The following is a 15,309-nucleotide window of genomic DNA, read 5'->3' as shown; positions in this document are numbered from 1 at the left end:
AATTGTTGACTCTAAACTACCTGTAAGTTGTAATGTGAGTATTTGTTTCTATGCGTCACCCAATGATAGACTGATGATCTGTTGAGGGTGTACCCCGCCTCTCTTCCCATGTCAACAGGGGTTGGCTCAAGCCACCCTGCATCCCTGGAAGGAATGGTAGATAATGGATGGGTGTATGGATGGAAGATAGTAACTTTGGACTGAACTAAAAGACTGACGAAGCTACTAATGAAACTTTGGAATACATTTTTTTGCAAAGAGTGATGTCTGTGAATTTTGCCCTCCCCTTCCAATTAAAGTGCACAGGATGAACAATAACAGCTAACAAACCCTATTTCAATGTACATATGGACATGTGAATATGGTTTTAAGACAGACTCGGAAGCAGGTGAACTGAGCCTTTAAAAGCTGCAATTCTATTATCCCACACTAGGTGGCAGATTTGTGCCACATTTTCTATAAAGACCTCTAATTTCTGGCACTTTACAAATGGCCTTTTGACATCTTTTATATATGAAAATTAGCAAAAAGGTTGAATTTGACTGAGTTTTTTTTTTAACCTTTTCATTGTCGTGTATTTGTAATGATGTACATGTGTGTATGTGTTTTGCATGACACTTGCTAGTGGATGTCTTTTTGCATGGCCCTTCCTGTGTGTTGCCTACAGCAGAAGAGCTGAGTGAAGCAACAAGAGCAAACAGAACAGAGCACTGACACACAGGGATTCAAACAGTCTGATGCAGACACACAAAGTCAAGACAGAGCACCTGACAGATCAGGCAGCGTGAAGTCAGTGTGAGAGGGGGATCAGACACAAACAAAACTACATGGCTTCATGCATTAGCCATCAGAGCAGCAGCTGTAGCAGCAGCAGTACCTGAACAGAGCCCCCCAGCCGTTCAGCTGTGAGGTGCGACCCCAGAGTTTCCTTATTGGTCACGGGAGTGGGCTGAGACTCACTTCCTTTGGGCTCAGGTGACTTGACGCAAAGAGCAAAAAGGGTTGAGGCAGGTGGTTGTGAAGGGGTGAGAAGGAAGGTAAGGGTCGGGGAAGAAAGTTGTAGGGTCGGGGATTGGAGGTGAGGAGGAGGGAATGTGGTGGGAGGGGGGCACAGGTAGTGGTGTGAAGGGAGGAGGGGGAGTGAATTTAAAAAAAAAGAAAAGAAACAAAAACAACAAAAAAAGAAATTATAGAAGACATTTTCCAAGCAGAAGCAGGCTTGTTAAACTATGTTAATAGAGGAATAGAGGGGAACAATAATTTATGTGAAGCAAAAATCAACACACTAATAAAAGTCATGCAGGAGTAAAGGAAAACAGCCTTGATCACCTCAGCTGGCACTGCATACTCAATACAACACAGACAACTATCTATGGTACTTGGTATTTGCATTATTAGAGCTTGCCATTATGGCAATACTGGATGTCATAAGCAATAAGCATGGGTGATGCTTTGTGAATTCCAAAAGGTGAAAAAGTTTTACCAAGCCAATCGCGATAAATGGAGAGCAGTAAAAACAGGCTAGAGTCCATGGTAATAAGTCAATCATAAAATCTAATTCACTCTGTATGCTGTTTGGCTCTACAGAAAACAATGACTCAGCAAGTACAACAGCATGACTTGTACCATGATTTCTATCCATCAGAATGATTTCATAGTTGCTTTTATATAATAGAACTCTTGAATTATTACCCATTTAGAACTAACACCACAAGGCTCAGATAGCATGCCAATAAAAAAGAAAAAAAAAAAGTCTACACTCACACACTAAGCATATATCTGGTCATTACTGGTATGAAGAATGCAATTTGCATTTTCAACTCATGCATGCAATGACTGGTGCTTAGAGTGGCAAGGTGTGAAGAATAAATTGAAGCCAGAAACGGTGGTATGTTTCACAGCTGGAGCAGCCGAGTCTGCCAATGACTGTGCATCTTTTTTTTTTTTTTTTTTTTTTTTAAAGTCTAATTGTTTGACAAAGACTCTGAGGGAAGGGTCAGAAGCAGTCAGACTGTAGACAGGAACAGTAATGAAGAAGTGGAATTGAACAGCAGCCATTTTCTCCAGGAAGTTGCTTAGAGTTGGACAAAACAACAGAGGAACTTGAACGACAGGGTTGTTCAGTTGGATGGTCGATGGATTGGTAGGGTAGACTGGTGAGTGGGTGTGGTGTTTGTTGTAGTTAAATGCTGATGACCTCACCTGGTTTTTGGTCTGCTGTTGTGCTTTGTCTCTGCTGGGCTGCAGTGGTGTGTCACTGGGGATAGGGCCTATCGGTGTGGGCTGCGATAAACAAGAAATAAAATTCCAAGAAAATATTTCTGACCTAAATGTGCGCAATTTTAGATAATGATCTAATAACACAATGAGAACAATGGAGCAACTGCAGGCATGAGGCTGGTAGGCCAATCAAATAAGGAGTGGGAGGCTGAGTGGATTCAATAAGCAGCACTCACAAGTGATTTGCCGACCCAGTCATACTCATAGTCAAAAACGTAGCCGTTCCTGTCGAACAGATCAGTGAAGAGTTTTCTCAAGTAGTCATAATCAGGCTTCTCAAAGAAGTCCAGCCTCCGCACATAGCGCAGGTAGGTGGCCATCTCTTCTGTAGCAGAAAAGAGCACGTTGTTAAAAGCGAACAAGCTACAATTTAGATTGGGAAGATATCAAATAACACATTAAACAAAGGCTGGTTGTACTGACCAGGGAAGCTTTCACAAAGCACTTCAATTGGTGTCGCCCGTTTGGTGTCGCCAATTTTCTGATATCTCTCCTTTAAAGTATCAGCCTAGAAGGGGAAGACATTGTAGAAAATTCATACTACACTCACAGTCTGAGTAAATGCATAACTGTCACTGGTGTAAAATGGTGTTTTATATTGGGCACCTGATTTGTAGACAGTTGCAAATCCTTTAGTCAGTTATTTTACAGACATACTACAATAGAACCATGTGGTGGTAAAAAAGGACCTGTAGCACACAAGTTTTAAAGCTATGTAGAGAAAGGTGGGGTCAGTTCACATCCATTAAATAACCCAAATGGTTCTCCAAACTCCCGTGGATGAGTCTTGGATTTAAACAAGAAACATTATTTTGTGGAAACCTCTTTTGATGTCCCATCTCTTTGGGGACACATGATGGCTGAGAATGGATACATATGTGCTACAAAACTGAGGTATGATTTGGCATCACATTGTGAAGTTATAGGTATTAATATACTCACTGTATATACACACCACAATTTCTAGGATGACAATTGTATCAACACATGATTGGTTTGTAGTTTTGTTTACAGTACATTTACCTTCTAGCCTAAAAGACTAAATTTGTCCACTCAATTCTTAACCCACTGCTCTACACTTACCAAGAACTACCATAAAGAGCTGCATTGTTACATAGTCCACACAGGTTCCATATCTGTACTCCATTTTGTTTTGATGAGTTCGTGAGAAGTTGTTCTGGCCTGAGCCTCCCTTCATCCCCCACATTCATACATCCCTCACATTCATCTAACAAGAGCTTCCTCCCACATAGCAACTGTTCGGATGAGGTATCTTGTCTTGCAGACTATTCTATGTACACCTTTGTTACTGATGCCTTCAAAATGCTCAGAAACACTGCAGCCGACTATAACCTGCCCTTCTGGCAGCTGTGATTGTGCCTGTGTTTCTTGGTGCACTTTCTCTACAAAGTGTTCAAATGCAAAGAAAGTGTATGAATTCTCTGTTGCATGTGCATATGCAGCAACACACATAAAGGAAAGGTCCTGAGCTACAGTCTTTCTATTAGTTGTGTGATTGGATCACACATAGTGGAAGCTGTTATTATAACAGAAGCAACTAGTGTCTGGCCTTGATGATAAATTACCTATTCAAAAAGGAACAAAAAAAAAAAATTACCGATTCATTATATTGAGGCCACCAAAATTTCTTCATTGGCAAAATTCTAACATTGTGTAGCATGTCACATACAGCTATTTTCTATTCCTGTATTTGGGTGTAATGAAACCCTGTTTTAAAGATAAGAGGGACTGCAGTGAGACATACAGCAGGAAAAGGTACATGAATATGCTACATATTAAGAGAATCACAGCAGTCTGATACATGTCTGTGAATATGTAGATGAACTGGAACAATGTGTTACAATACCTTTAGGCCCTGCCAGGGGAGGCTACCTCGGAGGAAATACATGAACATGTGACCCAGTGCCTCCAAATCATCTCTTCTGCTTTGCTCTGAAATGAACAGAACAAGATGAAAATGGCATTTGACACAAAAGACAAATGTATGTTATAATCAGCCGGCAAGGATGGCAGCCAACTTAGATTTCAAACAGACTATTCACTGTCCATGGCCAGGGGTAGCTACGCACGCCACAGACCAAAAACAGTCAATAAACAGTAGATGTGCCAAAATACTCTTGAAATTAAACTTTACATCAGAGAAATGTTAACGATTTTTAAAAACAGCAGCAAGCAAAACGGACACTACTGATCACTTACACAAAGTAACATTGAAAGGTTAAACAAATATTTGCGTGAAAATTCTGCTGTATTTGTTTACAATGTTGTGTACACGTTGGTGATGCGTTTTGTACGCAAAACAGAACATCATCAAAGTTTGTCTATGAAAATTTTGAGAGCTAATCAAACCACAGCCTGCTTCCTGAGGCTCTCTTACCCTTTCCCAGGTGAGTGTTGATGCTCATGTAGCGCGCCGTCCCAGTCAGACTCTTGTGCTCCCGGTAGGGGATGTGTTTTTTGGTCTCAGGGTCTATGTACTCTTTGGCCAGACCAAAGTCTATGATATGGATGGTGTGCTGCCTCTTGCTCCCTGGCCGCCCAACCAGGAAGTTCTCTGGCTTCACATCTCTGTATATCAGACTCTTGGTGTGGACATACTCCATCCGTGTTATCTATAAGGGCATTAAACCAACACCATTAGAAGAGACAAAATCTTACTAATATAACAGGTAGTACAAGGCCTATACAAAACATTACTCATCACAATTTAACCTGAGGCTATACTAAAAGTGGCTTTATTACTTTCAGGTAAAACTGAAAATATTTTGCTTTGGCTTGCAAATTCAAGTGGTCAATTCAAAAGCAGGATAAAGACTGCAATAATTGCTGGAAGGTATATTAGCCATTAGGTTGATTAGCTGTTTTTTCAGCTTGTGTATTTTACTTAGGTTTTTATTCTCCATTTACTACAAAACCTGAGCATTCCCTCCACTGATAAAAAACACACAAAGTTAGCACTTTATTTTCTGTAAAGTTTCAAATCACAGAAGCTAACTTATCTATATAAACCTCTGCTGTTCTCCTCTTGCAAGCCTTACCAGCTGTATGGCTATCATGAGGACGGTCTTGAGGGAGAAAGTGCGGTCACAGAGATCAAACAGGTCCTCTAGACTGGGCCCAAGCAGTTCCAGCACCATGGCGTTGTATTTCCCACAAGGACCAAAGTAGTACACCTGAGGGATTCCCTCTTTGGAGAGACACACACACAAAAAGAGTTAGTGGACTTTATAAAAAATATAGAAGTTCATAAAAAAATCTCAATAGAATTATAGACACAATGGTTGTTACATTTAACACTTTCATTCTCTTCAATGCTCTCTCTGTTCCAGTTGGTTTACAATAACTGAAACAGCATTTAATGTTGTTGTTTAACACTTCTGAAACCTACAGGCTAGAGCTCCTGTGCAGGGGTTTATAAAAATATATATGGGTTGATAGAAATTATATATTTTTGATTTTAAAAAAAAAAACACTAAGTTTAACAAACCTCAATCAAGTATACAACACTGCTTCTTTTACATTATTGGAAAAGTATGTATAACTAAAATGCATAATAAAAAATAAGCTGTTTAGGTCCTTGATAACTGTGACATAAAAATATGGTCGGTGCCCTGTTTGTCAATTTTGTGTTGCCACATTCTGTGTGCAATACCAGCATAAAAACCTAGTGTGGGAACACTACAAGTAACATGAAAAGTTCTACATTTACTAAGCGAAATAATCACCATGGTGTGCTGCTAAATGTGGTGTGGGAGATTCTTCCCTTTTAGTCAGAGTTTACTTCCCCTCAGCTGGACTGTCAGTAAGAGGCATGGCTTAGTGTTTGTTTTCAAGTAGGACAACGGGGAAATGTGTCTAAAAAATTGCTAGAAAAGGTGATCAGTACAATGTCAACAACAGTACAGAGTTTCTGACACAAGAAACCACCACACCCATTCCTTGGCTGTGTATGACTTCAGAAGAATGTGGATGGATCAACTTGCATCAAGTACTATCTTTATGTATACTGGCATACGGACATTAGGGTAAACTGGGGTGTGGCAAAACACTATGGTATGTCCATTTAACAGAACAACAAGAATAATGGGTAAAGTACAGCATAAAACACAAGAAAGGGAAAACAAACATATTCTTGAAAATCACCAATGCAAATTACCTTTTTTTATTTGTTGTTACAAAACACAAGCTGTCTCAAAGAGATGTCTGATTTCACAAACACTCTTGAATAACATACCACAACTCAGCGGTAAAACAATGTATCTGGCATATTTGTTGCCCTATCCCTCACTGATATCTCAGTGGCATGGACATATTTGCCTGAACATTAATTTTAGGACCACAGAGAGCTTCTGAAAATATCAACAAAAACAAGGACAACCTTGTGGCCCAGTCCCCAGGTTCACAGAGTTCTAGTTCAGACAGCCAACCTTTGAACAGCACTGTCAGGCCAAAAGCAAACCATATCAGCCATCTCCCTGAAACCATACTAACTATGAGCTACCACATCAATGCTGATACCAGACCAGGCATAGTACTAGCACTGATGTGGTGTCTGCCTGGAGAGAAAAACAAGTCACACACCATAGTCTGAGAAATTGAGATAGTGATTAAAAAGGTAGAAGAGAATCAGGAAATGAGCAAGCACATTTATACTGGCCAGTAAGAAAAATAAATGACTGTGAGATTAGAGATAAACAAGTCCTGAGAATAGGCACACCTCTGTGTGCACTAGTGTTCAGTTTGAATTGTATTTATATGCCAGATGCTAGCCAGGGGAGGAGAGTTTGCAGTTGGATTTACGTGATCACCCTTCAACATCAGCCTAGCAAGGCAGCAAGACAAACACACAAACGCACAGCCACACAGACACACACCTGTCTGCACTTTAGTCTCTAGGATTTTCCTGGTAATGATGCCCATGACAGATGCAGTAGTCACAAGAGATCACTGGGAGGCTGACTCATCAAAGCTTGGCCCAAATCTAGAGGGCATTCAAAGCACAGTCACCACAAGAGGAGAGCACAGTGTGCATTATAATCCTCTGCTAGTGGACATACATTCTGGAAATGTGGGATGGTAAAGCCCAAAATGCATTTCTTTGGTGATTTCTTTCTAAGGTGTAACATATACTGTGATACAACCTGACAACAATAGCTGTGCAAAATCAGATTTGGAAGAATTGATCAAATTAAATAGTAACAAAACTGTGAAATCACCCTCTCAGGCAACACATTTTCTCTCTAACGAAAATCGGCAAAAGCAACGATTCATGACTGCAAAAATTAAACAATAACTTTACTATGTCCAGAAACTACTGGACATAATAAATGTACTGAACCCTCAGTGAAGCCCAACAAGCAAACTGAACCACCTATTTTAATATAAATATCATGAAAAAAAACCCACATCTTGTAACTGTGTTCAGCATTACGGGAAATACTCTGGCTTTCATTGCAAGCCAACATCAGTGGTGCTCTGACCCCCGCTGTCTTGACAATCTGAGACAATCCAACCTATTGTATTTGCAGGCGGGCCTTCTCAGGCAACACAGTAAGAGGGAAGGCTGCATCATGGCAGCTGAAGACAATGTTGCCCTACAATGAAATGTCAGAGTTAAGGGCCAGTGAGAAGACGACTAGAGAAGAGGGGAGGCAGCCAGGCAGCCAGAGAGGAGTGGAAAGCGAATGCATATTAAAGATTTAGAGTATGGGGTAGAGTGCATGAGAGAAGAGAAGGAGAAGTGACTTCCATTAGACTCAGCGCTCCGGAGATGTTCTCGCTAGGATGAAATGTGATCAGAGTTCAGGCTTGCACAGACTGAGTCTGGCACTACAAATACAACACAGATCATAAGCACAACAATCCCACAAGACGCCAGAGGGCTGAATGCAAGTGGGGGTGGGGCAGGGTGCAATAATTTTGTTCTCATCACGTTAATAATTAATTCTGCCAAGTATTTGCAGCTTTTAACCTCTACTAGAACTTAATCAAGCAGTTTGGCTTTTTTTTTTTTTTTTTTTTGAGCAGCTGTTCTACTTTCTATGACTTTTCATTTATGCATAAATGAAAAGTAACAAGTAGGTAAAATTAAGTTATTCATCAAATGGATTTCATTTTATTCAAAAAGCTTTTGCAATGGTTGTAATATTTAATAACTGGCTGAATTTGTGGTCTTGCACAACATTCTTCTCAACATGACGACTGGATACTTTACTAATCATGGTAAAGTATTCTAATTAATAAGCAGGTAATTATGATAGTATAAAATAATCATGTGTACAAAAAGTCATTCCATAAAAACTAATATTCACAGACATACTGATATCCTTCACTGAAACACATTTAAAAGGAAACCTCATTATATATGGCAGTAATTGCACTAATGCAGTAATCTATGCAATGACGCAATCATGGATCTACCACTGCATGAGCTAAGTGAGCCTGTGAAATGCCATTAAATAACAATTGATCCCTAAATGCTGAATCATGCACTGTATCTGACGTTACTCCCATGACTAAGGTGGTAGACTGGTAATGCAAATCTGGCTTTATTAACATCTTTACATTTTTTAGAATTATATGATACAGTAAGCAGCACTATTTTTACTAGCAGAAACAACTGAAATGCCAGCTGTATTGTCAATTTTCACAGAGATTTGTGAAGCAGGAGACAGACATCAGCTGGGATCTGTTCAGGACAGGGGGAATTAATAGTGTGTAGATAAGCTTCTCCTGGGTGTTAAGTGTTGAATAGTCCATGCTATGACATAGTTGAAGCTCTTGGGTTATGCAGGGCTAACAGGGTCACATGTCCACATTTAGCCAAGTTGACAACATAAGTAGATTTAATCTGTTGCCTTGATTCCTCCAATACTAGACAGTAAAGTGAGCCTACCTGTCATATCCTGCAGTGACAGTCATCAGTTGGAGATGAGACGTCTGCTCAGCTATGGCTTTAAGACACTACAGTTCAGTATAGGTAAACTACTGAAAATGTCTCTTTTTCGGGCCCACCCGGCAATTTGATCTAATCTGTATGTCATATTGTCTCTGCTTGTGAAGATTTAGTGGGTTATTTTAACTTTTAAATTCAGACTACTACTCAGGGAATTGTGTGTAGTGAAAGAGTAAACAGCGGAAAGGAAATTGACAAGTAATTAAATGTGTCCTTGATTTCCACAAAGTCGCTATTTAATTACCAGTCACAAGTTGTATTGGAATTTTACTTTCTGGAAATAGATGCAGTCCACGGATTTTGTGCAGTCTAGTTAAGGCTCTGTTGCAGAATATGCTATTGAGTACATTTATATATATATTTTTAAAAGCAAGATGTGCCTACCTATCCATGGAAATCAGAACATGTAAGGTTGCTCAAGTTAATCTTATAGATCATGCTGAGTCAGCATACATCTGTGAAAGCTGCAGCAATCACAACTGAAATTAAGTAAATAGTGTAATGAAGTGTAGATTTTACAGTTTGCATTTGAAGACAGTATCATTAACATTAGCTTATTCTATTATCCTACCTGTGTATACTGCTTGTCTGTGGCTCTCTGAATAAAAGCGTATATACCGTAGAGCCACAGACCTCACTCAATAAGTACAAGGCCAAAAGTGGTCTGAATGGAAGCAGCATTGGTCACGATGTGTTTAATACAGTGGGGGAAGCAACCACAGGCATTGAGGAAAGGCTGGACTTGAGGGTTTTTACAGTAATTACAGTTACTATTAGTATTATGTATTTGTGGGCATGCACTGTAGGCAATTAACTTACAGATCAGACCAACAGATTACAACAAGAACTACCATAAAGAGAAAATAGGCCCACACCCTGTTATCAGTGCATGTTGGAGTGTTTTCCTGTGCTTTCTGTAAGCAGCACACAGTCAATCAGGGAGGTAGAGGATACTGTGGCTAGGGCAGCTATCCAAGTAGACACATCATAATGGTCTGACTGCTTGTAGAGGGCCATCTATAAATAGTCAAGGACTGCCCTAATGCCCCACCTCCTTATCAGCAGTGGAGGGCTTTTGCTCTAGCACAAGGAGCCAAGAAGCTGGCACATGTCACTTAAATTAGACCACGATACACACACTCCTCAGACGAGGAAAGATCACTGAGTCAAGATGGCCATGCAACTGCAGTACTGTTATAAAATTAGAAAAACAGATATGGTGGCAAGAAAAGTAGCCCTGCATTACTGACAAATTTTTTCTTAAAGTACGATCAGATCTTCATCTAAATTAAATTATTGAACAATCTAACTAACAAAAGAAATACACAGTACAGTTGTTCTCCATACTGAATACATCACTGACAAATATACTTTGGCTTACAAAAGCCCCAATCAGTTTGAATTTGATATTAACAAGAAGTATCTGAACAAATAAAGGCTTACAGGAATTACTGTGTACCTGCAGTTAATCAAACAGCAACTGGGGACCCTACAACACTACAGGAAATGTTTTGTGGCCTGCAGAAACTAAGACAGAATTGCTTGGGAAAAACATGCAGCACTATGTATGGTGTGAAATTAAATATGACAAATGACAATATCATCCCAACTGTGAAGTAGAGTGGAAGGAGCATCATGATTTGCTACTTTGCTGCCGCTGGGCCAGAACATCTTGTCATCACTGGGATTAAAATGAGTTCATAAGAAAACCAGGAAATTCTAATTGATTCATATTTACCATGTGAATTGTCAAATGTTTGCTGTTATACAGTATATAGGTCACTGTCACACTAAGGATCCAAAAACAAAACCTCCCACATATGCAGCTCTAAATAGACAAAGCAACCTTTCTTAATGCTAAATGCTGCAATTAAATGTGAACTGGGACTTGATACCTAGATTTACTGGACTCTGGTGGACTTGGTCTGGGAAAAGAGGCAAATAAATTGGAATATGTGTGTGTGGGTGGTTGCAACACAAGAAACAGTGGTAGCACTGGTGGTAGTGGTAGACAACACAGAAATCTCAATCTTTTGCTTCTGTCCATTTGAGTAACTGCATTGACATGTTTGCATATGACCCAATTAAAGATTCATCCAAATTAACATATATTAATCTACACACACACGCATGACAGGTGGGCACACAAACAGCCAGCCAGGTTGGGAAGTGCTGTGAAACAAATCAAGTCCCAGTTCTTCACAAGTATCTGACTCTAGTTTCTCTCTCACACTCTGTAACGAGCTGACCAGCCGGACCAGATCAAAGAGCTGCTGCCCTGGAGCCACAGCCATGCATCATAGCACATTAACATCTTCTGGGCCGTGCTGTAGGAGAGGAGAGACTCTGGGTACTGTAGAGGAGGTATTTGAAAAGAGCAAACAGGCTTTCACAGCATTCACTGGCTCCCACAGATGTGCAAAGAAACAAACACACACCGAAATTTAGCCTCAAGTAGAATGGCAGCCTTGAGAGTTGCTTTCATGTGCTGTTTGCCTGATGTTGCATGTCCACACATACACAGAGACATCTGAAAATGCATCATTTGCTCTCCATTTCCGCTACAACTGTGTCCGTTTCTGAAGTCTAACTTTTCTTACCGAGCCCAAACTAGTGTGAAAAGGTCCATTCACATTCAACTCATCATTATGAAGAATATGCAGCCAACATCTCTCTTACCCGAATTTCCCAACTGTTTGTAAAACCTATACTCCAAATGCAGCTGTGGCGCCCTGGACTTAATAGGTTCCTGAAAGAGAAGAAAGACAAAAGAAAGAGTTGTTAAATGTGACTGAGCACACAAACCAGTCAATGCAAAATATTAACATTTGTTAAAAGATTTCTGGAGGGTCCATTAAGAAACTGTAATAACATGCAGAATGACATTTAATACCTGTTTTACAATCGTACCAAAGTATGAAAAATGTCCATTGTAGTTTTGACTAATATTTGATCATTTCATTCATGCATTTTGTATTTAATTCTGATTTTCCATTATTATAATTAGTTCATCATTAACCACAACACAGATCTAGATAAGCAGCAGAAAAAAGATAGATGCCTGGATGAACCAACTACAAAAATACTTCACAGAAGGCCTACATGTGAATTTTACTAAAGATCTGGAACAGTGTTGGCAGTTTTCCAGCCAGTTCTTGGGGAAAAAAAAAAAAAAAAAAAAAAACAAAGAAAAAAAAAAACCATTACATACATTAACTTTTTATAGATGACACTACCGCTAATGGTGGGCTAAAACAAATACTCAAGACTTTTGGAAATGAAATAAAAGACTACTTGTGAGTAAATGTATGTAATATGTAATATGTAATGTGACATAGTAAAGTTAATGTGAGTAAACTGAAATCTTTACCTTGTAAGACTTAGACATGTGCAGATATTCTGCTTTGTTTACAATGGCGTGTCAGCTGTTTGTCTCAGTAAATCATACCAGAAAATTATTCTCTATAACACTGTGTAAAGAAAACTAACATCAATACTTGCATAACTTTCACAAAGTGAAGCAAAACTCTAGACTTACTACAACACTGCAAAAGAATAAGTGATGGTCTTAAGAGCTTTGGCCCAAGGAAAGCGACAACCTTGAATGTGCATCACTATGATTACCTCTGCCTGCAATTAACTTGAATATCTACAGTACAATGTTTTCCTTTTTTTAAGCCTAATGGAACTTTAATTAAGCCTCAGGTCAGACTTGTGGGACGTGAGAGGATAAAGGACAGTTCCAGCTGGTGAACAGCAGGCTTTTGTGATGACATGGCTGATAATCAACCAACTAGGACATATTGTTTCTTATATTGCTAGCTACAGCTTTACAACCTAAAATGTAATCTGATTAAGCACACTATCATGATGACAAGGGAATTACAGACAAACGTGAAGGGGATAGATAGAACAAACACACACCCTAAATTAATTCCTTTGCTTAATCTTCAATAGCTGTGCCACAGCCTGCGCTAAAGCCCTTGTCTGCAACAGCTCCATGCAGCCCCTATTTTCACACAGCGCCAACTAATACTGGCTGCACATGAGTCTAAAGATATTATTTGGTTGTTGTCAGTCATACAAGAGTTTATTTAGGTAATTGGAAACACAGAAACTTTAATTTAATTTAAGTGGGACAAGGAGCTGCACGATTAGGTGATTAATCAGTGGCTATTTTTACATAATAAAATAATACATAATACATAAAAGTCTGGTCATTTTTCAGGATTTGTTTATTGTATTTTGACTTTATTTGTCAGTCTAAGGAGACACTGGAAACAATGACATGGAGAGTCATGACATGCAACAAAGGATGCTCCATTTCATTTTTTTGGAATGTCAAATAATTGCTAGTTTTTCAAATGTGATGATTTGATGCTTTTCTGCTTGTGGAAATTGTTGAATATGAGTCAATTAAAATATTTCAAGACATTATGAGCTGTGAAATTTAAGTCGTTTTCACCTTTTTGTTAATTTATAGATAGAAATGTTAGACAAGAAAAATAGATTAATCGATGAAAAAAATCATTAGATCCTGCCCTAGTTATCAACTAAAGAGCATAACTCTGTAAATTGCAGTTGCTACTATTAAAACTGTATTTAGTCTAGCAACTTCTCAAGTGCTTGAAGTGAGATTTAATATTAAAAGTTGTTTCCCATTTGCATCCAATTCCAAAGCACTTCTATTTTAAATTATATAAACGGAGAGCTGAAAGGCCGTTAAGCTCCCACATTCACTCCATTAGGCCTTTATCAAATCAGGAGTATTTTCTCTTCTGGTGCCCTGCTAGGCCTTTGAGTGCACACACAAAATAGGAGCCATGTTCAGTACAGTCAGAGACTTTTTTTTTTTTTTCTACTGACCACTGGTATTTAGTTTTATATAACAACCTGCCATATTCTGACTACATGATCCACTCTGGATGGTTGTTTTGGTGTTTGGGATAAAGCAAAGAGGCAGAGCTATAGTCCTGAGTTCTCTCTGTGCTGTTTGGATTTACATTTAAACACATACCTCTGGTTAAGTATGGTTAGTTGGTATCAATTTAATCAATAACATATTACCAATTGCCTGTTTGTTAAATTCTTGTAAAAACTTGAAGCTACTGGAAAAATATGAATTAATGAGTACACAGAAGCTCTAGAGCAATATCTCAAACTAGATCCAAAGTTTATCCTTTACACCTGATGGATAATGAGCACTACTGTGGTTGTCATGGCCCACTTTTTCTGATATCATAAATTTATTTGCTGATGCATATGTGTTAAGCTATGATCCTAACATTTTATTGTGAATGAATGCAGTGGTAGACCATTACTAATAAGCCACTGGAAGCTAGGGTCTTAACAGTACCAACAACATTACATACCACATTTACATACCACATGGTTAGATAAGAAGGTGCATGCACATACAATATTTTTGACAAAACCCTCAAACATGTCAGACATTAATGTGGCTACATGCATGTTTTTATGTAATCAAAAAAAAAAAAAAAAAAAACTAACATCTGTACCCTTGATGCCAACACAGAAATTATGGAAACTAAAGCTGATTTTAACAAAAGCCTAAAGGATTTCTACAGTCTACAGAATAAAATATTCCTGCATCATGCTTCCACCTGATGCCAAAAACAGAAAGTGCCAGAGAAGTAAGAAGCTACTGTGCATGCATGAAAGTAGAAAGGAGGCAAAAAGAAGAGTGGAAGTCTGTGGGAGGAAGACACGTGACGGCTCTGGGAGGTGTAGCAGGGAACTGCTATGGCGTCATCCACCTCCCACATGAACATGGACAAGGAACACATCACACAAGCGGGCCCATGCCGAGAAGGAAAGGGAAAGAAAATATAAAATATATAAATAAAGAGTCAAAGCAGATGGCACCAAACCGCAGGACCCTTTAAAACAGCTTACAATAGGAAACAGAGGCTTATGGCAGTTTTATGTACTCAAGAGTCACCTCTACTCTCAGCAGATAGGCTGAGCTATGGCTGTGGAAATGACCAAGGCCAAGCTGCAAATGTCTGACGTAACATCTTTGCATATGACAA

General features: G+C 39.1%; 1 protein-coding gene across 6 annotated transcripts in view; it reads right to left on the bottom strand.

Annotated features, from left to right (window-relative positions):
- csnk1g2b (casein kinase 1, gamma 2b) overlaps positions 1–15,309 on the bottom strand; it is a 31,211-nt gene that overhangs the window by 1,941 nt on the left and 13,961 nt on the right. The window contains exons 3-10 of one of the 6 annotated variants that reach the window (XM_026323084.1): positions 11,936–12,005; positions 5,340–5,488; positions 4,679–4,913; positions 4,148–4,233; positions 2,704–2,788; positions 2,457–2,605; positions 2,203–2,283; positions 878–979 (exon numbers count right to left, since the gene is read on the bottom strand). In XM_026323084.1, the coding sequence (XP_026178869.1) occupies positions 878–979; positions 2,203–2,283; positions 2,457–2,605; positions 2,704–2,788; positions 4,148–4,233; positions 4,679–4,913; positions 5,340–5,488; positions 11,936–12,005 (957 nt within the window). The other 5 variants (XM_026323085.1, XM_026323086.1, XM_026323088.1 and 2 more) reach the window with 5 other exon arrangements.

The sequence above is a fragment of the Mastacembelus armatus genome, chromosome 4, assembly GCF_900324485.2.
Source record: "Mastacembelus armatus chromosome 4, fMasArm1.2, whole genome shotgun sequence".
NCBI lineage: Eukaryota > Metazoa > Chordata > Actinopteri > Synbranchiformes > Mastacembelidae > Mastacembelus > Mastacembelus armatus.
The sequence above is the reverse complement of the archived record's forward strand: the minus strand, read 5'-3'. Positions and strand labels throughout refer to the sequence as shown.